The sequence below is a fragment of the Pinus tabuliformis genome, chromosome 9 (genome assembly GCF_031772625.1).
Source record: "Pinus tabuliformis cultivar Carrire ecotype Pingquan chromosome 9, CPIR1, whole genome shotgun sequence".
Classification (NCBI taxonomy): domain Eukaryota; kingdom Viridiplantae; phylum Streptophyta; class Pinopsida; order Pinales; family Pinaceae; genus Pinus; species Pinus tabuliformis.
The window spans coordinates 1,565,711,093-1,565,738,486 of record NC_142307.1 but is presented as its reverse complement, the minus strand read 5'-3'; the positions used below and the strand labels follow the sequence as shown (position 1 = coordinate 1,565,738,486).

The window sequence follows — 27,394 nt, the reverse complement described above, 5'->3', positions numbered from 1 at the left end:
AAGTCCTCGGAAAAACCCAATGTGGGAAAAACCAGTGCAATAGTTGGGGGTTTTTATTATTAAGCAATAGTGAGAAATTATGAGTACAACTAGATGCTGAAATTTGGCAATCCTATAGAGAAAAATACTGGCTAAAATATTATGAGGAATTTTCCTCACCCCACTGGCAGTTTGGGCTCTGACAAGCAGCTCTAAGCGAGCCGTCCAAACTGGCCTGCGCAGACCTTGTGTCACCCTAACGTAGAACTGGAATACACATTGCTTGGAACAATTGCTCCTCAAACCATCTCGTCTGCGACTGACTGAGAAACTGTCTCTTCGGCACTTTGGAAAATATTCTCCGCCTCTGGAACTGAAAATGAGCTTTCCCTCCAGCGACATCGAATTGCCCTCTAGAGACTTTAATGCAACCCCTGCGTCAACATCTCTGTGGCCATTTTTGCCTCTTTGCAAGCTACTCTTTGGATCTGGAAAACTTCCTCCGGATTCACTGTCTCTGCCCCTCTTTGTCTATGCTTCCCTTCTCGGCTTGAACTCTTCCAACAACTGTTGCTGCTCTTTGGAGAAATCACACTGCCTAAGGAAATCGATCGCTATTATATTCCTCCATCTACCCATCGACCTCTTCTTATAATCTCCAGTTGGGACTCCAACGACCAAGATTAAATCTTAATCAATGGTTGATATCATTTCCTAGTCGATCTGTGTGAGTTTCTAGAGAAATCTCACCTTCCTCAATTAATTGTTGTTAATTAATCATTTTCCCTAAGTTAGACTTAGGAAAAATTTAATCACTGATTAATTAACTTAATTAAAGCATTTCTAGGTGGATTTTCTTGAAAAATTTTCTGGGTTTTGGAGTCCTAGTGTTTCTTAGCCTCTCTTACCACTGTTGAGACTAGAACACCATCCGATGCTACAAAAACTAACAGTTTGTCAAAGATTTAAGAAACGTCTTTCGGTAGAAATGACATAAGAGAAATTTTTGGCCAACGTGTTTCGAACCAACCAGTGTGGTTCATCATGAGGACCAGATGAAGAGGCAGACCATGGAAAAGGCTTAAATAGAGAGCAATGTAGAGACCATAATTTCGGGTAACAACTATATTTGAATAATAATATTTAAATTATGATATTAATTTATTAATATATTAAAAAAATATTATTAAGTAACAACTATATTAAATGGCTAGTTTTTGAAAAATAACATTTAAAGTAATTTATTAAAATCAAATATTATTATAATAAAAAAAATAACAAGAATAAAAAAACAAATTCAAACTCCAAACAAGGAGGGAAGTAAAAAATTATAAAAAGGAGTCAAGACCCTAATCGAGACAAGATCATTTAATAAATAAAAATAATTAATGGAAATAAAATAAACTAAAATAAAAACAATTAATGGAAAATAAATAAAATAAAACAAAAATATACACAAGTTAAAAGAAATATATATGGCCGAAATTGCAGGGGCCGAAAGTCTGTTGCAGTATTGAAGTTTTAAGTTGCGTTGAAACCGATCTTGCTGGGGGCTAACTTGGGGCTTGGAGGGTTTGTTGGCTTTGGTCTTTGGGTTTTGGAAGTCTCTTTTGTAAGCAGATTCTAAAGAAGAAGAGAAGCATTTTCTGTGTTTTCCCCTTGGAGGGGTTTTTCCCTGGCTTAGAGCCTATATCTTGTGTACCTTGTGATGTCCATTGTTTTTGGTAATTGCTTGATGAACAAAGATCTAATAAAGTAATAAAAAGGCCAACACCTATCACAAGTAATTATCAAGTTAAGGAAAATAATTTAACTACATTTATCTCTTGATTTTCCTATAGAGGGAGGGTGACAAAAGCGTTTTTTCTACTGGTCCAGTCGGTTTAGCCAATGAATCCGCTGGTTTGACCGGTTTTTGGTTCAGAGCGACCGGTTTTGAATACTATGGTTTCAGGTGGTTTCTCACAGATACATTGGATATCACTTGTGGGATGGCTTGACACCTTTCCAACACATTGAAGAGGACATCTAGCCTAGCTATGAGAGGATTTATGACATTACAGCGCCAACGTTTACTCTTTAGAGATCGATGATTGACTTTGAGGAACCTCCACATGGATGTATGGCCCCTTCTACACCTCAAGATGCTGAAATGCTAAACTAATAAGTTAGGGCATTAGATTGATTGATGATGTGCCCTAGAGGACCTAGGATGCCCCTAGGCTAACCTTACACCTAATTTATGGACATCGCTTTATTCATGAGCCCAGATTATGATGAGACCACTTGAGACACTTTGGGAGGGTTGACACACTCCCTTTTGGTTCTAACGCCATGTCCTAGGGTTGCCACATCACCCATGAAAGTAACAAGAAGGTGATGCGGGGCTTCTTGATGATGTTGTCATGGATGAGGAAATGTTACTTTGAAATGGACCCATTCACTTTGATGAGGTAACTTGGAGTGAGGAGCACTCTTGGACCTATTTTATCACCTTGCTTGATGGAGATGCTCATTTATGGAGGATGATTTTATGTTGGAAAGATAATCCTTCTACACATATGGAAAATTTATGTCATTTTGTTATGATTTATCATTTTCTAAAGCTATATTTAGGTTGACTTGTGACCTCATAGTGTTGTTGATTGATTTGAGCAACCTTTTAGGGCTTTAAATTGTAAATTAAGGAAAATTGACTTGGTTAGCCTCATATAAATAGAGGGGAGTCAATTTCCTTTGGATCATTGTCACACACTCTCATCATTCTTCCCTTAAAGGAGTGCACACTATTTCTTTCTTCTTTCTCTTGGATGAAATGGCTAAGTAAATTGTGAATTGTCTTGGGAGGATATGTATTGCATGGAGATCTAAGTTGCACAAAATTCCAAAACATCTAGAAGTTTCTGAAATTGGTACAAATTGAAATGTCACCCTCGGAAAATGTAAACGTCACTTGAAACGTTCAGCGAAATGTCATATATATAACAAATAAGTTACTAACACATCATCTTGCAAGAAAAGAAAGAATGAGACACATAAATGACATTTTTGAAGGAAAACCAAGTCTTTATTAATTCTCACTGATGATTACACGATGCAAAAATCCAAAATTAGCCTTTATAGATGAGGTTGTACATCGAAGGTTCCAAAATAAGCCTTTATACATGAGAGTTTATATGCTAAAATTAATATAAAACATGAACTAAAGACAAATATTGACTACATATTTAGTAATCATAACAATCCTCATCCTGTAGTGTCAAGATCCGGATTATCCACAGTTTCTAGTTCATTCTGCCAACGTTTCAAACCACAAAGGGGGTCCATTATCAGGACAAATCAGATAGAATATGAGTGAAAGATTATTGAGAGAAGAGAACCTTGCGACTTGGATATAAATAAACAAGAACCCTAATTTTATAAAGGCCGACACATGATTCCTTATTTTTATTAATTATTATATTATTTTATTTATTATTTCTATATAATAATTTTACTTATTTATAAAAGTTTTATAAAAATTTTAATTACTCATTATTAGTTTAGGTTTAATTATTTAATCATGAACAAATAAGTTAATTTATTTTATTTTATTAATTTTGAACTTCATTTATTAACTAATTAATTCTTTTTATTTTTACTTAATTAATTACTTAATTTAAATTAATTTATAAATTATTTCTGCCTACCTTTAATTAATCAATCATCAATTAATTAATTAATTAATTGATTAATTGATTAATTAATTAATCTAATTTATCGATTTATTAATTTCTAATTATTAATATATTTTTATTTATAAATTAAATGTTAATTCAATTTAATTTTAAAAATTGACTAATAAATTACTTAATTAATTTATAAATTGTATTTGCCTTCCTTTAATTAATCAATTATCAATTAATTAATTAATTGATTAATTAATTAATTAATAAATTTATTAATTAATCGATTTATTAATTTCAAATTATTTATATTTTATTTATAAATAATAAGGAGGGCTCAGGATAGGGCCCTCTCTGAGCTATAAGGAGGGCTCAGGATAGGCCCCTCTCTGAGCGTACCCCTGGAGACAAGCAAGAAAATCAAGGGAGAGTTTACCTTCCATTCATCCAAGGGATTACAGATAAGATTGCAAAAATTTTAAGGAAGGAAAACATAGACACTCAATTTACAACATGTGGAACAATAAGGCAAATGATGAGGTCGGTTAAGGATAACATTGATCGACAACAACTCAAGGGAGTGTACAAGATCGATTGCTCATGTGGCAAGAGTTATATTGGGGAAACAGGTCGGTCTCTGAAAATAAGACTTAAAGAGCATGCCGCCGACATAAAGAATGAAAGATCCCGTACATCAGCCCTTGCAGAGTACTCGTCCAAAACCAAGCATCATGTGTGTTTGGAAGACGCCAAGGTAATTGCAAGAGAAGACAACTATCATAGAAGAAAAATCAGAGAGGCCATTGAAATTATAAAATTTCCTCAGAACCTCAATAGGGACAATGGGAGTGAAATCAGTGGAAATTGGCTTCCTCTCATCAAGCAAATAAGCCCCTCCGGAGCATAAGGGGTCTTTAATAAATTAAAACAAATAAATTTAATTAATTTAATTTAATTTAATTTAATTAATTCTAAAATAAAATAAATAAAAATATAAAATTAAACATATCTTCTCAAATTATTAATAATAACCAAAAATAACTTTGATTATGATAGTAAAACTCTAATAAATATTAATCAAAATAAGGAATTTTAGAATTATATGAAAATAAAAAATATTTTTTTTTTTAGAATTATATGACATTAAAGAAATCTGAATTATTGTTTTTAATTAAATTCAATAAGGAATAATTTATCAAAATAAATTAATTTAATTTAATCAATTAATCATAGAAATTGAAATTATAAATTAATATAATAAAATAAAAATTAGAACTTTAGTATTATAAATTAATTTCTTTATCAATTTTAATTGTTTTTAATTAATTAAAATCCAAAAAAAAAAATTGTATTATATTAATTAGTCAAAATTTTTTAAAATCAAATTAAATTGAATTAACAATTAATTTATAAATAAAAAATATAAATAAAATAATTTGAAATTAATAAATCGATTAATTAGATAAATTAATTAATTAATTAATTGATAATTGATTAATTAAAGGAAGGCAAATACAATTTATAAATTAATTAAGTAATTTATTAGTCAATTTTTAAAATTAAATTGAATTAACATTTAATTTATAAATAAAAATATATTAATAATTAGAAATTAATAAATCGATTAATTAATTAATTAATTAATTGATGATTGATTAATTAAAGGTAGGCAGAAATAATTTATAAATTAATTTAAATTAAGTAATTAATTAAGTAAAAATAAAAAGAATTAATTAGTTAATAAATGAAGTTCAAAATTAATAAACTAAAATAAATTAACTTATTTGTTCATGATTAAATAATTAAACCTAAAGTAATAATGAATAATTAAATGATTAATTAAAGTTTTTATAAAACTTTTATAAATAAGTAAAATTATTATATAGAAATAATAAATAAAATAATATAATAATTAATAAAAATAAGGAATCATGTGTTGGCCTTTATAAAATTAGGGTTTTTGTTTATTTATATCCAGGTCGCAAGGTTCTCTTCTCTCAATAATCTTTCACTCATATTCTATCTGATATGTCTTGATGATGGACCCCCTTTGGGGTTTGAAACGTTGGCAGAATGAACTAGAAACTGTGGATAATCCGGATCTTGACACTACAAAAAACTTCCACAGAGGCTTAAAATCTAACAAAACAATCCTCATCCTCATCAACAAAAATGTAACAAGATGCTTGTTCATCGAAAGAGGCAATTCTATTAGTACTGCTAGTTCCACTTGATCACCACTAATATCAAGAGCAATAAGAAAGAGCTCTAAGTGTAATTTTTTTTAATGAAATTAGCTTAGGAGTGAAATAAACTTTATGAAAAATGTTTAATTAAGCGTTTTTTAGTTATAGAAGGGACCCACACCCTTCTTGGTTGCTTGAGTGGGCTTGAAACAACCACTTAACTCATTGAAACGATGCGTTTTCTGTCAAAACGACCCCAAAATGGCGCCGGTTGTACCATACAACGTTTTCGAATCACGAAATGCCATATGGTACAACCAATGGTGTTTCGAGGAAGTTTCCGCTGAGTTACACTATACTGGTATGTTTCCAATATTGGTACACTGCCCAAGAAGGCATTTTGTGCAACATAGGTAAAGAGGCTTTGTTATGGATTGATGAAGTGATTCTTGTTTGAATGGTGTAATTTTAATGCTATTTTTCATCCATTATGCATGAAATTTCTGAAACTAGGTTTTGTCGTATGCCATATTAAAAAGTGCAATATCTTTTAATGAATTATTGTTTCTATGTATTTATGCAAAAATTTTCATCAAGAATCCATCAAAGGAACTAGTTTTCTTGTATCCTTTTACTTAAATCTCCTAACAAGAATGTTGCCAGGGTTTCTAAGTGAAGTGAACTGTTTGCCACCTCTCTATCCAGGGTCCTCATATCTTGACGTTACCCTAATTGATTCCATTGCTCAATTGAATGAAGGCACTAGTGTGTGTCAATTAACTTAAATTTTCATTTTTCCTTTATTTTGTAGTAGCTAGGGTTAGGGTTTTGTCTAAATATGCGTTTACTAGCATTTTGCACCTATAAGTTGTTGTCCTATAGGTAAAGTTTCCATTTATTAATGTTAAAAGGGAAAAATCTATCATTTATTGCATATTTTTCCAATAAAAAGTGTTGAAGTTTAGGTATTTTATGTTGTTTTGTGCATCTTTAGCGATTAAAAATTACTTGTTTGTGTATCCCTTGCTTACTTTATTCAATAGCATAAGGCCTTCGTTGATCTCGTTCTTTAGATGCTATTTTCTCATTGTTATATGCTATTGCATGTTATGAATCAGCATATCGTTAAAACTCTAACTTATAATAGTCTTCATTTAGTTTATTGGGGTTGGTGGAAAGTGTGTCTAAACTTTTGTAAAGCTTGGCCTCCAAGGCTTGGCCAGTACCTTCTTCCATAACCATTAAACTCATATCACCCTTGAGCCTTCCTTTATTGAAGATCATTCTAGGTGATTGTATTTGCAAGATTTTTAGAGACCCATTAGGCTTGGAAACCCTAAGTAATCCAACCTCTAAGTCTTGCTAGTGAAGCCTCCCTTGTGTGGGTAACATCCAACCACAAAACAACAGGAGAGAGGCCACTAAGGTGATAATGCTGGTTGATCTCTTTGTGGCCATATGACCTAGGTTTGCCTAGTGAGGCTTTCCATTGAGCTGCTAGATTTTGTTGTAACAAACATTAAGCAAGGGTATGTGTAGTAATGGATGTTATGATTAGGTTGGTATTTTCGTGAGTTGACTTGCATAGCCAAGAAAGGTTTTTTAAAGATGTTCATCAACATGAGTGCCTTAAAAAATGAGGGTTCACTTTTTTGCATTGAGCTACCATTTCCTTGACACTATTTCTTACTGCTCCTTCTATTGTCTTTTTCTTGATTCTTGATCTTTCCCTTTTCTTTTAGATCTGCATTTTCAAACATGGGACTTTGGGCATTGACTTCACAGTGATATGGCATAGTTCAAGCTTTGTTATTTGGCTCTTTGTTAGGATATTCCGACACATAGGAAATAGTTAAGTATAACTTGGTCAAGTGTAGAGTTAGGTAAAGTGTGTTTCTTTACTATGTACTTTTGTAACTTACAATCCGACGGTCACGATATGTAGTGATCAGACTGTTCATTCTCTCATCGGTATTACTGACACTTGATCCGTGGCTTAACACCCGATTGGTCCATGATCTCTATTTAAAGTGCATGGAGGGTCATTTGTAGGGTAACCGTTCATGAGAGAAGCTTATGTAAATTTTCATTCTTTTATTAATAAATTCCCTGAAGTGGCCGCGTTGGCTCAGGCCGTGGACTGTTTCCCTCTTTGAGGGTTTTAACCACGTCAACAACACTGGTGTATTGATCTGTGATCTGTTTGTGAGCGGTGTCCTTTGGTGTTCTGTCTGAGGAACTTACCCTATAAATTCCTACACTCTTGAGTTTCATTGGTTCCATTGATCTTGAGCAATTAAGATGAGGGTTTTTTTATGGGACTATGAGGTATGAACCTTACTATGACATTTGACAATGCAACCATGAACAAGACAGTGGAATATGTGTATGGAATAATAGGGAAAATGAAGTGTTAATTATGATTTGGGATATGGACTCGCTGCACTTTCGTGGGCCTATAATAGTGCAACTCAAGCCAAGAGTGGCAACACTTATATGTTGGAGAATATGAACCCACCCAAGTAAAACTAAATAGGAGACATGACTTTAGAGTGTTATGAGCCATTATCAAGTTGCATTTTTTATCATCACGTTCATGATAGATATAAGGAGCAATATAATCAAATGTGAGCAAAACATAAGATATAGCAATGCATGGTACAATATTCATAAAAATTTGATTATGAGGGTCAGTTGAATAAATGTAGGGAGCATCTCTGGCCAAATGTCCCGGAAAACAATAGATCTCATCTGTGGAAGTACTGATTGTGATGAAAATCAGAAGTGAAAAAATCCTCTAGTTATCCCTACAAGTTAGGGGATAAGAGTCTATACACAGTTTCCCGAATTGGCAAGTATTGAAATGTATTGCATTTGAAGTTATATTGCAATTTATCCCGGTTGACCTATCATAAAATTTTCTTGGTAACCTACTTCAGAGTAGATCAGCGTAGCATTGGTTGTAGTATGACATACTATTTATGTAGTTTGGCTTGGAATTACAGGTCTAGTACAGCTGGTTTTTATGTATAGGTAACTGCCATTTAATATATAGTAGTCATTAACAATAGTGTTATTATATACGTAGTACAACAGTTATTAAATGTATAGGCTCTAGAGTAGTAAGTGAGCAATATGGCCATCATTGATCAGTAATAGATTTTCTTTTCTTATGATGAATTTTCTGTTGACAATGGATTTCTTATGCAAGACCATAACAAAAACCCATTGTTTAGAAGATTTAATTCTTCTCTAGCTCTATATGCACATATTTCTTCCTAATGTGCTTTAAATATATACCACTGTGGTGTACAGTCACATGAATGACAATTACTTTTTAAGGCGTTGATTTTCTGAAGTGAACATAAGCCCTCACTGATTGCTTTTTCCCTCATTGCCTTTGCTCTCCTCTCCTTTCTGCAATCTTTGAGTTACATTAACTGATATTTTAACAAAAAGTCTCTGCATCCCAATTTTTGTGCTTCCTTTTACATTATTTTGTACAGTTTCTTCATCTTTTTACTTTCCGAATATTCATTTAGTGTTGTCTATTTTTAGCTCTATATGGATAGAGAGGTTACGAAAATGATCCATATTAAACCGTTTTCCTTTAAATAATGAAATAACCATTCTGATGAACGGTTACCATTCTATCTGTGACTGTAGGTGCGGACGCTATTGAGTTCATTATTTGCCATGCTGAAGTTTCACTGGTTTTTGTACAAGAGAGCAAGATACCTGCAGTATGCAATAATTTCAACCTCCTTTAGTTTGTAGTTTTGAAAGATTTTGGTCTCTTCATAACTCGCGAATAAAGTTGTGCATTGTATTAGTGTAGCGCTTGTATGTTTTTGGTTGAATATAGTTATTTAAAGGTACTAGGACAAATGCAATGATGAGTATGTTACTATGTAACATAAATCAAACTTTATCTTTGAACAAAACCATAATTTTACAGTTAACAAATCCTAATTAAAAGATAGTGTCATATTAATAAATGCTAATTATGATCTGTATCCAGTGAGCGAGTTAAAAATTCCTCAATGCACTGTTATCCACCAATTTGTAATAGGGAAATGTTTGACAATGACACTGTTATCCAAAGGATACTTGGAAGGCCTGTGTGATTGCTTATTTGCAATTTCGTAGCCAGGAAAGTAGCAGAGTTGAAGTAATTGAGATGCAGAATTATGAAATTATCAAATGAAGCAGCAAACTCTATGATATAGGTGCTCTGAGAGTTTCAAGGCAGAAGTCCGTCGGTTGACCATGTTGTTAAGTTTTTTGCAGAGGAATAGCACTGTGAAGCGATTGCAGTTATGAGAAAGAATCCTGTCATCCTCTCAATGGCTCTGATGTTTGCAATCCAGGGTGTGATTTCCAGGGGTTGCAGTGAAGAACCTGCCATGAATGCTAGGGACAGCAATGCACTTATAATTATACTGGAGTTTTGGATTAGCAACTCGTCATGCGTATGCATTGTTAATAAAGAGAGGCTTACGTACCCAATTTTAGTCAGCTTATGAAATTTTATCTGCATTGGCTTTCATGATTGGACTGCCATCCCTTCTAACATTTTGGTTACTTGCCGCTGGGTGATTTAAGCTTTGTTAAATTGCTTTCGACCATATTTATGGAATTTATTTGGGAACTGCCAAACTATCGATTTTGTGAACTTGAATTCGGAAGAAAAGCGTGCGTATTCGTGATGATTAGAAGAGCTCCCTTGTTCACTTTGGGAAAGCCTGCATGGTTAATCAATGCATGCATGTGTGCTTACAACGAGAAGATCATTGCCACAAATGTCCGACGTCATAAAACAAGGAGACGGTTCTGCGATTCTGACTATTGGCCTATTGTTGACTTAAAGGAAGTCATGGTTATGTAAGAAATAAAGTCTCGGCATCGATACATGAGCGATTACCATTTGGATTGCAGATGTAAATGCAATTTCCATGTTCTAAATTTATACCCAAAATTCAGGAAACTGGTGCATTGTTGATGCGAAGGATGAATGAACGCTTAATTGGGCAAATTTACATCTAAGGAATGAAACTGATGTGGAGGCCTACTGCATGTGTGAGTTTGGTTGTAGCGCAGCTGAGAGAAGGGAGATACAAGCGTATCAAAGCATTGCCATATTGGACCTGATAAGTGACCCAAGGATGCTTCCAACACCTGCTGGTGACCTTGATTCTGGTGTTAAGTGTGCAGCTTAAATACAGTCGGAAAACTACTCTTTGTGTGAGTTTGGTTGTGGTGAAGCCGAGAGAAGGGAGTTACAAGCGTATTAAAGCAGTGCCGTATCGGACCTGATAAGTGACCCAAGGGTGCATCCAATGCCTGCTGGCGACCTTGATTCTGGTGCTAAATGCACAGATTCAATACAGTTGGAAAATCAGGCCGTAAGCCTTGTTTCAGAGCTGTGGACCACTCCCACCTTGAAAAACAGAGTGCACTGTGATGGATAAGAGTGATATATATATATATATGTGTGTGTGTGTATGTGTATGTTAGGGATGACCTGAACTACTAAATGGAGCCAACTTTAATGGGCATATAAGGGAGAGGTCAGACTTGTTTGAGGCCTAATATCACTGTATATTAGGGGAGCTCACCACTTGCTGGCATCTTTGAAGGCTCATCATGAAATTTGAAGCCCATTTGCTAACCTTGGATGACATTTTAAAATTGGGTGTGCATACTTTATGGAGCAAACAGATCGTTAAAGAGCATATGAAGGCTGGACGGTACAACCTATATGCCCACATAATGGCTTGGAAGGGGTTTGGATTATCGTGATTGGTACCCCTTGAAAAGTTTGCAGGCATCTATCCATTTTCGAGAACCTTTCAAGCACCTTTGGAGGTTGTATGTTGTGATGAAGCCCTCCTTATTCCCCTCATTTATGGAGATAGGTCACTTTGACAGCTTGTGCCGCTTGATTTTGTAAAGTGGCTTTAAAAAGCCCAAATTGTATATTTCAGATGAACAATTAGAGAAGAGGGCCTTTTACCCCTCCATAGGCTAGATTAAGGGCTTTTAGCTAAAAAATTCAATCTTTTAATGTAAATGAGGTTGAGCATCTTGTTTACAATTAGAGATGCAGTTCCTCTCATTTTCTAATTGTTAAAATGGGGGGGAAATGTGAAAATTCCGAAAACCGGTATCCTATTACAGCAAATGGAAATTATTCTCCTAATTGTTAATTTAATTTAACAATTTATTTGTTGTTTGCTACGGCAAATACTAAATAAATCACACCGCAATCTACACAAATAAAACTGCAGAATAATAAACGCTGGAAGAAATGCTAGCACACACATAAATTAACACAGTTATTTTAGGACCAATGTCCTTGGAAAAACCCAACTTGGGAAAACCGATGCAGCAGTGAGGGTTTTATTTTATTATGCAGCAGTGAAATAATATGAGTAAAATGGGATGCCAAAACTGGCAATCCTACAGCGAAAAACTAACAAGAAAAATCTAGTGAGGAATTTTCTCACTCCCCGGGCAAATCCAGGCTCTGACCTCAAGCTCAAATTGAGCCGTCCAAACTGGCTTTGCACAGCTATTGCTTCACCCTAGCGCAGTCAACTCTACTCTCAACTCAAACCAACTTCTCCTCAAGTTGTCTGGTCTGTCGTTGTTTGGGAAAATGTCTCTCCAGGCCTTCGGAACCTATGCCTAACTTCTGGCACTGAAACTCTGCTTTTCCCTAGCAGATTCAAAATTTCCTCTAGAGGCTACCGCGCTGCTCTGAGCTAGCCTCACTATGGCTCACTTGCCTCTCTGCAAATGCACTCACTAGAACTGGAATCCTTCCTCCAGCTTCACTGTCCCCGACCCTCTCTGACTGCTTCGATCTCACTAGCTCTCTCTCTGGCAACTGACTGCTGCTACTCAGGAAATCGATTTGCTCATGAAATCAAACTGGTCAAGTGTCTTCTCCAAGTGCCCATCAACTTTTTTCTTATAATCTTTTGTTGGGACTCTAACGACCAAGATTAAATCTTAATCGATGGCTAGGATTTACTTGAAGTCGATCTATGTGAGTTTCTAGATCATTCACGCCTTGAATTAATTAATTCTGATTAATTAACCATATTCTCTAAATTTGAACTTAGGAAATATTTAAAAACTGGTTAATAATCTAATTAAGTCATTTCTAGGCAGAATTCCCAGAAAGGATTTTTGTGTTTTGGAGATCTCATGTATTCTAGCCTCTCCACAAAATTTCAAGACTTTAAACATCCAATGTTACAAAAACTAACACTCTCTCTTAACGAGGAATGTGTTCTAGTGTTGCTGCTCACCTTGTCGCAACACTTTGTCTCTGCATCATCTCTTGTCACACTGCTGATGTCTGGCCATACTGCACACCAACCACTACGCAACTCTGATATACGTTGCATCTGCGCTGCTGTTGATGCTGCCAACAATGCATCTGCGCTGCAACTCCTCATCCTTTGCTGCTACAACTGCAACATTTGCAACTGAAAAACATCCAAAATACTGAATCAACTGTGTTTAGTGTGATGCATCTGTCTCGCGAGTCTCTGATTGCTACTATCATTTGCACTATCACTGAAGAATCTGCACTGCTGCCAACTCTGCACTATGCCTCCTGCTCTATTGTCAACACTGCACTGTGCTCCCCAGCCTCTGACTGCTACTAGTCTGCCCCTGTCACTCTGGTACTGATTGCGTCAATTGCCACTGATCCATCCTGCTACTGAACACTGTGGGCCCCTGTAGCAAGGTATTGATCCAAGAGGTGGATTCCTCAAGGATCCTGCCCATTTGTAGTGCTCTGGGGCTATAACTCCAAATCACCCCACCTCACTCTTGTAGGTATGTCGATGATCATAGCGAAGTCTTACTCCAACTTGAAGGACAACTTATAAATCTCGGCATGAGCTGCTGCCTGGTCTTGCTTCTCCTCTTTTCCCTTCTTCCTGAGAGGACACTGGGTATTGTAGTGGCCAAACTCGCCACACCTGAAGCACTTGACGTTTGATAGGTCCTTCTTCTTCCGCTGCACCCCCTGCCCTTGACTGGGACCCTTCGATGTGAGGACCACATTCTTCTTCTCTTTCACTTGTTTATGTTTGTCGCTGCTGCCACTGATGGAGCTCTTTAAAAGAGCTTGACTCAACTCCTCCTGCTGCAAATTAGCCCATATCCTTTCCCAACTTGGTAAGGTTTCTTTGCCCAAAATCCTTTGGAGGAATACCTTCCACTCCTCAGAGACACACTGTTTAGTGCCAATCGCACTAGCTCTATGGGTTGAGTTGTTGCCCCAACAACTGACAATTCGTATCGGACCTCCTGAATCCTGGTGAGGAAGGGGTTTATGCCTTCCCCCTTCTGCATCATGATGCATCTCAACTTCTCTTCCAAGTACATCTTCGGCTGCTCGAAAGTGCCTTGGTGTAGCATGGAGAGAGTTTCCCACATCTTTCTGGTAGTTCCTTTGCCAGCGATGTGTGAAGCAATGTAATCCTAGACTCCGTCTAGGATTAACCTCTTCGCCTGCACCATCTCCTTTCTGTACTCCTTCACCTGATCTGCATTGTGGGGCACTGCTACCACTGCATCAATATATGGCTTCAAGCCATATTCATCCAGAAGGAAGGATATCCTAGACTTCCAGATGACATAATTGGAAGCACCATCGAACCTATCTTGGTCATGAAGTCCAGCAGTGGCCATCTCAACAAATGTTGAAAATATCCTCTTCCCTTCTACTCAACTGTTGCTAGGCTATCGCACTCCCTTATGGAGTGAGAAAATCTGCTCACAACAACTGTTGATTTGCAAGGAAAAAATTGAACTTCTTGAGATTAGAAGTTCCCTGAGAAAATTTTTCCCTCAGCGTGTGCTCTTCTTCCTTCCACCCGACGCTAGCTCTGCTCTAGCAAACTGTTGCAAAACTACTGCATCCAGCTAGAGATCTGCTCTGCGAAAATACTGGGCTTCTTCCTCTGTCTTTGGAATCCCTCGATTTGGAGAGAGTCCCTCACTCAGAAAAATTGAAACTCCTCAAGAAACTGGGCCTCTCCGAAAAAGTAATTGCGTTGCCTCTGGGGTTTCGATCTGCTACCGACACTAAATAACGAAACTTCGTCTGTCTTCGCTAATGAGCTCTCTGACTGATCAACTGCGCTCTGATACCATGTGAAAATTCCGAAAACTGGAATCCTATTATAGCATATGGAAATTACTCTCCTAATTCTTAATTTAATTTAACAATTTATTTGTCGTTTGCTATGACAAATATTGAATAAATCACACTGCAATCTACATAAATAAAACTGCGGAAGAATAAATGTTGGAAGAAATGCTAGCGCACACATAAATTTATCACAGTTATTTTTGAACCAATGTCCCCAGAAAACCGAACTTGGGAAAAAATAGTGAGCGTTTTATTTTATTATGTAGTAGTGAAATAATCCGAGTACAACTCGATGCCAAAACTAACAATCCTACAGAGAAAAACTAACAAGAAAATCTAGTGAGGAATTTCCTTACTCACTAGGAAAATCTGGGCTCTGACGTCAACTCAAATTGAGTCATCTAAACTGGCTTTGCGTAGCTACTATGTCACCCTAGCGCAATCACTTATGCACTCAGCTCGAACCAACTTCTCCTCAAGTCGTTTGGTTTGTTGTTGTCTGGGAAAATGTCTCTTCACGCCTCTAGAACCTCTGCCCAGCTTCTGGCACTAAAACTCTGCTTTTCCCTAACAGATTTGAAATTGCCTCTAGAGGCTACTGCACTGCTCTGCGTCAGCCTCACTGTGGCTCACTTGCCTCTTTGCGAATGCACTCATCGGAATTGGAATCCTTCCTTCGGCTTCACTGCCCTTGCCCCTCTCTCACTACTTCAATCTCACAGCTCTCTATCCAGATATTGTTGTTAATTTTAGATAACAATGGTATGTTCTATGCTTAAGAGCAATTTAATTCAATTTTCTTATTAGCCCAATATCATTTTCCAGATTAGCAATCACATTAACATGACAGTAAATGCAGATAGAACATAAATAAAACAGTAGAAGACAAGCCAAGGCAAGAGGACACAAGATATGGTGCCAGCGAGGGGGAAACCCTTAGATCAATTCTTCTTATTATTCCTCGAAAGTTCAACAGAGAAAAAGAGTAAAATATGTAATATTCACTTGCCCAATCAAAGTGAAATCTGTCCAGTCAAACAACGACCACAGGAAGCCTTAACCAGAAAGTCATTGCTGGTCAATAGGGTAGAATTTATCCTTCGAAACAACTTGGTCAAACCTAGTCAACTTGGCCTCCAACAATCATCCAAATAAGCCCAAAATAGTCTTGGAAAACTCAGTCAAACTTGGTCAACACTACATTCAAACCCTTCTGCATTCAACGCTGGTCAAACAGTACGAATTGCCTCGATATCTGTGCCCAAAAATGTGGCCTTCCCAAACAGAATTTTCTCCAACAAAAATGCAGTCAAACAAGTCAGTGATGGTCAAACCCTTCCTGAAATTCGGTAAACACTGGTCAACGTCCAAAACAGTAAATTGATGTCCTTTCCATTGCACGTGTGGAGAGAAAAGTTGCCCAGAAATCCGTACCCAATTAGACGAGAAGAGAGAGATGTGTGAGAAGATGAGTGATGTCCAAATGAGGCAAAGGCACCTTCTAGTTATATGCAAATGTTGAGCCCACAGTAATTTGCTGGCTGACCTTGACAATTTGTCCATATAAAAAATAGATTCATAATTCTATTTGTACATGTCAGAATGAGATGATCTTTAGATCAATCTTACACTTCTTGAAGGGAGGAATCCAATAAAAATATCAGTTGCATCATATGATCTATCCAAGGTGGAGTTTGGCCCTAGTTTCCAAATTTAACTCTCCCTCTCAACTAGGAAGAACTCCACCTGCCAAACCATCTGACAATCAGTACCATCCTTGTCATCTCTGCTTTGTTCTGCTCTGCTGAACCATGAAGAAATAATGAAGAAGAATTGATCAAGAATGTATCATGCCATTCTCCACTAGCCTGAAGTTAGTCTCCAATAATCGAGAGTGCATCATACTACTCTCCACTGATCCAACGTTAGTCTCCTTTGGTCCCAGATTAATATCAAACATATTAGCATAGGGAATACAGTAGTACACGATGCGTCCATCGATAGTACTATTGTCACTATCCTCATTTCCCTACTCATTGGCCAGATGAGAGGTACTTCCCATGAGTCCCAGACTACATGGGTAGGATGTACCGACAAGAGAAGGTGAACCACTCATCCTGCTCATATGCCATAGGAGAAGGTGAACCACTCATCCTATGCATATCTCAACATGAGGTATCACAAGGGAAGGTGAACCACTCACCTTGTACATCGCGCACCACTAAGGGATGGTGAACCACTCACCCTATGGTCCCTCATTGCTCCAAGAAGTACTCCAAGCCCCCTGGAGCTCCCAGAGTTCAACATCCATTTCATACGGACCCTCATAAGAGGGTCTCTCCAGAGTTCAACATCCATCTCATACCGACCCTCATAAGAGGGTCTCTCCACGACTCGAAGAGTTCACGGAAGGTTAAGAATTTGACCTTCCCTAGGGGCTTTGTAAGAATATCTGTGACCTGATCATCAGTCCTAATATGACTAAGCCTTATTGCTCCCCGTTGTATCATATCTCGGATAAAGTGGTAACTAATATCAATATGCTTGGAGCGATCATGAAACATGAGATTCTCAGAAAGACGAATCCCACTTTGGTTGTCGCAATAGATCATGGTGGTATCCAACACATGTCCAAACATCTCACTAAAGAGCTTCTTCAACCAAACAACTTCACGGGAGGCCTTACTAGCAACAATGTATTCAACCTCAGCGTTGCTCAAAGCAACCGACTTCTGCTTCTAGCTCATCCAGGATATCGAAGCAGACCCTAGAGAGAAGCAACATCCAGATGTGCTTTTACGATCCACAACACTGCCAGCCCAATCAACATCATAATAACCATGGAGCCTTACATTCCCGACAGTGTATCTTAGTCCGTAGGTGATTGTGCCCCGGAGATATCTCAAGAGATTCTTGGCAACAATCTAGTGTATGTGATGAGGCTTGACCAAAAACTAACTCAATGTATTCACTGCAAAACATATGTCTGGATGGGAGTTCACCAAGAACATCAGGGCCCTTACGAGTTGACAATACTCAGAAGGATTTCTCAAATCGGGCCCAACAACACTTTTGCATAACTTCTTGAAGTTAAGTTCCATCGGAGTAGTCACGGACTTGCAGTCCACCATCCCAAATCTTTCATGTAGCTTCACAATGTATTTTCCTTGTGAAAGGAAAATCTCACCTAGCTTTTGCGAGACCTCCAACCCTAGGAAATAACACATCAATCCTAGGTCCTTCATCTCAAATTTGGAAGCCAACTCCCTCTTACATTGATGAATAAGAGGGTCTGCACTAGTCAGAAAGAGACCGTTCACATAAAGTACCAAGATGAGAGGTCTATCATTCTCAACCTTAGAATAAAGGTTTGGATTTGCTTCACTCTTGTAAATCCCAACTTCATCCGATAGTTGTTGATCCTCTCATACCAAGCTCAGGGAGCTTGCTTCAACCCATAGAGGGCTTTGTTCAACTTGCATAGATGTGTCTGATGATCTTAAACTTTGAACCTGCATACATTCCATCCTTGCGAGGCAACAAGGGCTATAATCGAACGGATGGTGGTATATCGAGTAATAGGTGCAAATATCTCATCGTAGTCCACACCTTCCTTTTGAGAGAAGCCTCGAGCAACAAATCTAGCTTTGAACTTTTCAACACTTCTATCAACGTCGTGCTTGATCTTGTAGAGCGATTTCGAGGTGACAACAGATTTTTCCTTGGGTCTAAGGACCACATCCCAAACATCATTTGTCATAATCGACTCATACTTTTCGTTTATAGCATCCTTCCAAACTTGGTGCTTTGCAACTTCTTCAAATGTGCAAGGCTCAGATTAACCAATGGTGCTCATGGAAGTTAAGTACCCTTGGTACCTATTCGACTTCTTACTTTCATGAAATGTCCCTCTTGGTGCAACATGTCTCTCGACATCTTCGAGAGTTTCCCTAAGCCATGAGGGTCTCCTTTTTGAGGAGGAGGGCTCATGAGGGGGTGGATCAATGGGATCCATTGGTCCTTCAGCATTGGGCATCGGCTCATCCTGCAGTTCTCCCTGCTTTCCTGAATCTACTTCTTTGTCCTTCCTTGGAATAGGAAGGTTACTAATCTTCCCAAGGGTAACATCCTCATCGAAGGTGATATCATGATTTATCTCCACTTCTCGTTGACCAGGCACATAGATTCTATATGCCTTAGAAGTTTCACTGTAGCCCACAAATGTTCCTTTCTTCCCAAAAGCATCCAATTTGCTTCGCGTTTCTTTCGGCACATAAAAATATACGGGACTACCAAAAATTCTATAGTGAGAAACATCAAGTTTCTTACTGAAAACTTCTTTGGGAGTTTTGGAGTCCAGCGCTTGATGAGGGCATCTATTTTGAACATACATGACAATGTTTGCAGCTTCGGCCCATAGAAACTTTGGAGGGCTTTGATCATGAAGCATGGCACAAGTGGCTTCTATAATAGAACGGTTCTTCCTTTCAACAACACCTTTTTGCTTGGGAGTATATGCAGAAGTAGTCTCCCTCTTAATGCTAGCTTCTCTACAATAGTCATTGAACTCATTTGATTCATATTCTGTTCCATTATTGGTCCTCAATATTTTGATCTTCTTCCCGATTTGATTTTTGACCAGAGCTTTGAAAGAACGAAACCATGTGAATACTTCATCATTCTTCTTCAAGATATAAATCCAAGTTTTGCAAGAGAAATCATCCATAAAGATAACATAATATAAATATCCTCCCAAAGAGTTGACAGGCATCATACCAGATAGATTAGAATGAACCAATTGCAATATGTCGGTAGTCTTGCTATCATTGGAGGGGAATGGTCCCCTTGTATGCTTTCCTTTGGCACAACCCTTACAAACACTTTCATGTTCTACTTTAAATTCGGGCATACCTGTCACCATCTTCCTCACAGTGGGTAGAGCCTTGTAATGTAGATGGGCAAACCTCCGGTGCCATAATTCGGATTGAAGAGATGTGTTGCAAGACATAGCTCCCAGTGGACTTCCTCCAACTTGTTATAGGCTATCAACCCTGAATCCAAGTGTAAATGCATCTTTGAAATTTTTATTCCACAAATGTATCTTTCCATTGATGAATGCCACCTTGAATCTTTTGTCCTCCATTGCCGAGATAGATACCAGGTTCTTCTTTAGATCGGGTACATATAGTACTTCTTGTAGATGAATGGTATTACCTTGATTCAATTGAAGAGTAACATTCCCAACTCCCTTCACAGGATAGGTAGTATTGTCCCCAAGGATAATTTCCAAATTTGTATCCTTTTCAATCAGATTTGAAAGAGCTTCCTTATGCCCAGTGAAGTTCCTTGAGGCACCACTATCAATCAATCAATTTCCCAATGTGTCTGGAGGAGATGCAGTAGAGAGGGCAACTATAAGATAAAATTCTTTTTGCTTCTTATCAACAACATTAGATTCATCATACCTGGGGTTTCTTGATCTCTTGGGAGGGCGACCATTTCCATGTTGAGTAGCGGGAGCATTCCTTTTTCCTCTGTGTTTGAATCTGCCATTCCTTTGATTGTTGTTGTCCCTGAAATTGTAGTTGTTGTGGTTGTCATCATCATGAGGTGTATCCCTTCTATTAGGACACTCCCTAGCATAGTGGCCAAACTTGTTGCAAATGAAGCATCTTCCATTCCTTCCATTCTTGAAACCCGATCTTCCTTGACATTGCTTCTTTGACCCTGCATTGTTCTTCTTTTTAGCATGAGCGAAGAATGCAGTAGGATCATTCCTATTTGAAGGCATATCTCGTTCCATCATCCTTGTTTCTTCTTGAGAACATCTAGTCAACAATTCTTCAAAACTTGGAATCCTGTTGTTGTTAACAATAGTAGTGTTGAACACGAGCCATTCACGAGGGAGTCCTCCAAGGGCAATGAGAGTGAGCTCCCTATTAGCAATAGCTTCTCCAATCAAAAGAAGATCATTTTTGATCTTAGCAATCCTCATGAAGTAGGATTGAGTGTCTTCACCTCTTCCATTTTTTATATCCTTCAGCTTGTTCTTGAGATAGAGAACATGGTTTGCATTGCTAGCTTTGAACATGCCAACCAACCTGTCATATATCTCCTTTGATGTGTTCAAATCGGAGACGTAAGCAACTAAATGCTTATGAATAGAATCCTTGATGATCTTCTTTGCTTTGACTTCACCCTTCTTGTACTTTGCATTAGCAACAACCAGTGCATTAGAAGGAGGTTTAGTAATCTTTCCTAGCATATAGTCCATAACATCTTGCTCTTCTAAAGTCAAATCAAGAGACATCTTTCATGCATGATAATAAGAGTTGTCATGAAGCTTGTCATCAGATTTGAAGTAGGATGTGGAGGCCATTGACTCTTGACATTGTCCAACAAATCTCAGTGATTGCTCTTTTCACTCTTGGTTGGGCTTTGTCTTCACCTTAACTTTGGTACCATGTTAATTTTAGATAACAATGGTATGTTCTATGCTTAAGAGCAATTTACTTCAATTTTCTTATTAGCCCAACATCAATTTCCATATTAGCAATCACATTAACACAATAGTAAATGCAGATAAAACATAAATAAAATAGTAGAAGGCAAGCCAAGACAAGAGGACACAAGATATGGCGCCAGCTAGGGACAAACCCCAATGTGGGGAAACCATTTGATCAATTCTTCTGATTCTTCTTCGAAAGTTCAGCAGAGAGAAAGAGTACAATATGTAATATTCACTTGCCCAATCAAAGTGAAATCTGTCTAGTCAAACAATAGTCGCAGGAAGCCCTAACCAGAAAGTCAATGCTGGTCAACAGGGTAGAATCTATCCTTCAAAACAACTTGGTCAAACCCAATCAATTCGGCTTCCAACCGTAATCCGAATCGACCCAAAACAGTCTTGAAAATCTCAGTCAAACTTGGTCAACGAAGGTCAACGCTGCAGTCAAACCAATGTGGAAAAAGTCGAAGTCAGATTAAATCGGCAAGGGTCCAAAAGTTGAAAAACTCGTTAAAGTTGGGAGTTTTTTTAAAAAGTCGGCAAAATTGAAAAAACTCAAAAATATTCATTTATTTTTATTTTTTTTAGCATCTAGAGTATCCACAACATCAAATATATGCATTTCCACATAAACATGTAAAGGAAGCTAATATATAATATGTATATGAAGTCTAGTGCTACATCACATATCAAAATAGTGAATCAACTCTTGAATCTTGAGTGTTGTCTAAGTCTCAACTCTCAAGATGGCAGACTTTTTCGATCGACTCCTGATAAAATTGAGATTAATTCGATTAAATCACGATTTTTTTGGCAATGAAAAAGTCTACAAAATAGGCCGATTTAATCGTTTTGCTGAAAAAAAACGAGTTTTTGGGATTTAATCCTGACTTTTCGCTGACTTTTTCCACACTGAGTCAACCCCTTCTGCAGTCAACATTGGTCAAGCAGTGCGCATTGCCTTGATTTTTGTGCCCAAAAATGCGGCCTGCCCATACAAAATTTTCCCCAACAAAAACACAGTCAAACAAGTCAATGCTGGTCAAACCCTTCGTGAAATTCGGTCAACGCTGGTCAACGTCCAAAATTGGTGTCCTTTCCTTTCCACGTGTGGAGAGAGAAGTTGCCCAGAAATTTGTACCCAATCAGATGAGGAGAGAGAGATGTGTAAAAGATGAGTGATGTCCAAATGAGGTAAAGGCACCTTTTATTTATATGCAAACGTTGAGGATGAATAGACGCGACTTTTGGGCTTCTGAACCTAGATTAGTTTGTTGATCGACCTTGACAATTTGTCCATAAACAAAATAAATTCATAATTCCATTTATACATGTCTGAATGAGATGATCTTTAGATCAATCCTACACCTCTCGAAGAGAGGAATCCAATAAAAATACCAGCTGCATCATATTAGCTGTCCAAGGTGGAGTTTGACCGTAGTTGCAAAATTTAACACCACTGCTACTTAGGAAATCGATTTGCTCATGAAATCGAATTGCTCAAGTGTCTTCTCCAAGTGCCCATGGATTTCTTCTTATAATCCTCTGTTGGGACTCCAACGACCAAGGTTAAATCTTAATCGATGGCTAGGATTAACTTGAAGTCAATCCGTATGAGTTTCTAGATCATTCATGCCTTGAATTAATTAATTCTGATTAATTAACCATATTCCCTAAGTTTAGACTTAAGAAATATTTAAAAATTGGTTAATAATTTAATTGAGTCATTTCTAGGTGGAATTTCCAGAAACGATTTTTGGGTTTTGGAGATTTCATGGATTCTAGCCTCTCCACAAAATTTCAAGACTAGAACACATCCGATGCTACAAAAACTAACAAGAAATCCGTTAACAAGTCAGAAATTTTGCGATTTCTTTGATGTTTCATGGCTCTGGCTTATGGATGAGCACCAATTTCTTGAGTAAATAATCTCTTGAACTTTTGTGGATTTATTTGTTGGGTGTATTAAGTGCAAGGATGCTTATCTAGAGGTGCAGGCGCATTCTCCTTTTATTGTTCTTGGATTGATCCTATCGTGCAAACCATAGGAAGAGTTCTAGTGGAGAACCTTCCCTTGAAGTTGTATTCAATTGTGTAAATGTCATAGGAGAATATATTAGGGTTAGTAATGAACAACTCTCGTTATCACCGTATAGGAGGATCCTCTAAGGTTAGTAGTGAATAATATTAGTCATCACTTTTATACATTCATTACCTTCTCAAGAAAGACTTGGTTGACCCCATTGCCTAATGAAAAGACACTAGTGTCCAATCCTCTCATCATCTTTCATTTTCTATGTGAAATTTTCTTTGAAATGTAGCAACTGGAAATTATTCTTCTAGCTGCTTAATTATTAAGAAGTTTATTTTCTACGACAAACGAATAATTCACATTGCAATTCTTCACAAATGAAATACATTGTGGAAATAAAATGTTGGAAACTAAAAATATAGAGCACACACACAAAAATATGACACCATTATTTTTGGACAATAGTCCCGAGAAAAGCCCAATGCGGGAAAATCGGTGCAGCAGATGAGGGTTTTATTATTATGGAATAGTGAAATTCTGAGTACAATCTATGGATGCCAATATGGCAATCCTTCAGTGAAATATACTGCCAAAATTATTTTGAGGAAATTCCTCCTTTCTTCAACCAAGCTTGGCCCCTTTGGCCCTGCTCGCACTTCCTCCCAACAACTTGCATTGGCCAAAAATGCGCACTGCTTGGCCCAAATAGTTCGTACTACCTGTGTGTCGGCTTTGGATGATTGTCCTACCTCCCCTTAGCCCTGGAAGTGACTCTCTTTGCATTTTGGGTGATCTCCCGACCTCCTGCAATTGATATGATCTCTTTCCGGCACTTCAAATTGGGGTTTCTAGCTGCTTGCACTGGTTGCTCGGCCTCTTTGTAGAAATAATTCGGCCTCCCAACTAATGCTACCTTGTTGTTGAGAAACTCTGCTGGAAATGACTCTGTTTCTCCCTTAGTCACTGACACTTGATCACTGGCTCGAATTCTTGTCTAGTTGAACTTTGCTCTCTGAGAAATTCGATCTGCCTTGATCACTGGTGTATCTTCCTCCAACCCCATCAATTGTGAAAATTCCAATATGGAATCCTATTGCAACAACCGATATTATTTCTCCTAGTAGGCTAATTGTTAATATATTTAACAGTTTAGTTGCTACGACAATATCGAAATAAACACACTGCGACCTTCACAAGTAAAATACTGCAGAAATAATAGCATTGGAACTGAGAAAATACTAGCACACACACATAAAATATGAGACAATTATTTTTGGACAAATGTTCCCGGAAAAACCCAACTTGGGAAAACCGGTGCAACAGTTAGGGTTTTTATCAATGTTGCAGTTATCGTTATCGGGATATTATCAGCGAGGGGAAAAAATCGGGAAATAATTAGGAAAAAATTGTAAAATACAAAAATATTCATTTTTTTTCAATTTTTTTAATATCTAAATCATCTACAACATAAAATAAATACATTGACACGTAAATATGATAAAAGAACTAATATATAAGATGTTTAATATCATTTCTAGTGCTACATCACACATAATAGTGAATCATGTCCTGAATAGTAAGTCCTGACTCCTGAGTCCGAACTGAGCCTCAAAATATCAACAAAAAATATAATAATGTATCTCATATCACGAGTCATAATGTCATATACAATGAAATGAACCAAATAACTAAAGTCTAATACTACTGATTTCTTCTGCCCCTCTTGCTAGAAAATGCAATAGCTTTCCCTTTCCCTCTACATGTAGATGCCGGTGGAGTTGGCAGTGGACTCTGCTGTGCTCTAGAAGATGAAGAACTAGGAGCTATAGGAGGTAGACCATGTCCTCTACTGGTGGCAGGGGTAGCCCGGGTAGGTGGTGTCACCTCCTCCTCCTCCTCCTCCTCCCCCTCTGCTACCACCTGCTCTAACCAATCATTGGCAGACTCCATGAAAGGCCTCTCGGCCTCAAACCTCCATGTAGCAGTGGTGTGAATCCCATCCAATGAGATGGCCTCCATATTAGGTATCCTCTCAAGTTGTCTCACTCACAATCGAAGATTGTAGTAGACGTAGAGCATGTCATTAAGTCGCTGGGAGTCCAACTTGTACAAAGATCATGAAATAATAATTATAAAAAAAATATTGTTTAATGGATTCAAAAAATTATTTGGAAATTTGCAATATTTTAAGTTTAACCTGTTGCGCTTCTTGTTGTGTATTTTTTCAAATACACTCCAGTTGCGCTCGCATCCTGAGGATTCGAATGGCAAGCTTTTGCAGAAGGGGTACCCTGGCACCATACATTCTCCACCATGCATCTACAACAAAATTACAAATAAAATTTTAGATAAACATAAGAAAAAAAATGAAATTTGAAAGTTGAAGCAAAGTATGAAGTTATGAACTTGAAGAGACAATGGAATTTGAAACAAACTAAAAAATACCTGGCATTTTAGTCGTCTTATCAGTCACAGCCATGTCAAAGCCAAATGTGCCACCTGCCATCTTGTATGTCTCAATTTCTCTGGAGATTTCTGTACGTTCTGCTGGAGATCACACTATCCTCTGAACACAGATTAAGAATCCATCCATGATCTCAGCATCAAATACAAACCCACATGGTTAAGAAAATGTGGGGTTCTGGTAGATCCTTGTAGCATGAATGGGACGATGGTGTGTGTTGTTCCATTGTTCATCAATCACTTCCCATAGGAGGAGTTGTCTCTAAAACCCCTCATCTTCCTTATCATCATAGTAGGCCCAAATGGATTATTTGGCCTTGTCCAAGCCATCATACAAATAGCCCATTGCGGGCTTCTCACCATCAACTAATTGAAGAACCTTTATCAAAGGTTCAGTAACGGTGCACACCTCCTGCACTCCCGCCCAAAAGTCTTCTTGGTATGAAACTAATTTGCATATGGCCTCTCCCTTTAGTTTGCGCGTCATTGTCAAAGCACGCCACTCATCTGAAAGAAACATACCCTTCACATCCCACATAGAATTCAAGAGGGATTGAAGAGATATGAAACTGGTGGCAAACCATGTAATGGCGTGGCGCACCAACTCTTTGTTGTTGGTGAATTTTCTCATTAAGTTGAGCACAGATGTATGATTATATATAAATTTTGTAATGCTTTTTGATGACTCAATATTTTTGACAAAGGAAAATTTCCCTATGTCCTCCAACATCAAATCAATACAATGTGCAACACAAGGTGTCCAAAATAAAGTAGGATGCCTCTCCATAAGCATCTTGCCAGCAACAACATAATTTGCAGCATTGTCCGTTATGACTTGGATAACATGTTCTTTACCCACCTCCAAAATAAACACATCCAACAAATCACATAAAGTTTTTGCATTTTTGATATGTGAAGATGCATCAATAGATTTCATAAACATTGTGCCCTTGGGACAACTAACCAAGAAGTTTATAAGGGTTCTCCCCTTTTGGCCGGTCCAACCATCTGACATCACAATGCATCCTGTTTGTGCCCATGATGCCCTAAACTCTTCAAATCTTTTGGTGCAATCAACCTTTTCATTTTGAAGAATTGGGCCTCTAAAGTCATCATAAGAAGGGATTTTGTACCATGGGCCAACAGTTGCAATAGCATCAACAACAGGCTGGAAAAATGGATTATTCCTTGCAACACTGAAAGGAATATCACTCCAAAGGAAAAATTTGGCCAACAACTTGTCAGCTTGTTCTTTCTCAGTTTTTTTAAGCATTGAAGTGATAGATGGTTGTGAACCAGGCGTGGTTCTAGGAAGAAAAAATGATGAGGTAGCTACCGGGTTGGTTGTAGATATTGATGCTGAAGTAGAACCAGTGCCAC

At 37.5% G+C, this 27,394-nt stretch overlaps 1 protein-coding gene across 3 annotated transcripts in view; it reads left to right on the top strand.

Moving 5' to 3' along the window:
- The window catches only part of LOC149154613 (putative CoA ligase CCL6), a 305,760-nt gene that overhangs the window by 128,497 nt on the left and 149,869 nt on the right, over positions 1–27,394 (top strand). For all 3 annotated transcript variants that reach the window (XM_089440150.1, XM_089440151.1, XM_089440149.1), the window contains exon 6: positions 9,497–9,573. In XM_089440150.1, coding sequence (XP_089296276.1) covers positions 9,497–9,573 — 77 coding nt within the window. The remainder of the gene's footprint in view (positions 1–9,496; positions 9,574–27,394) is intronic.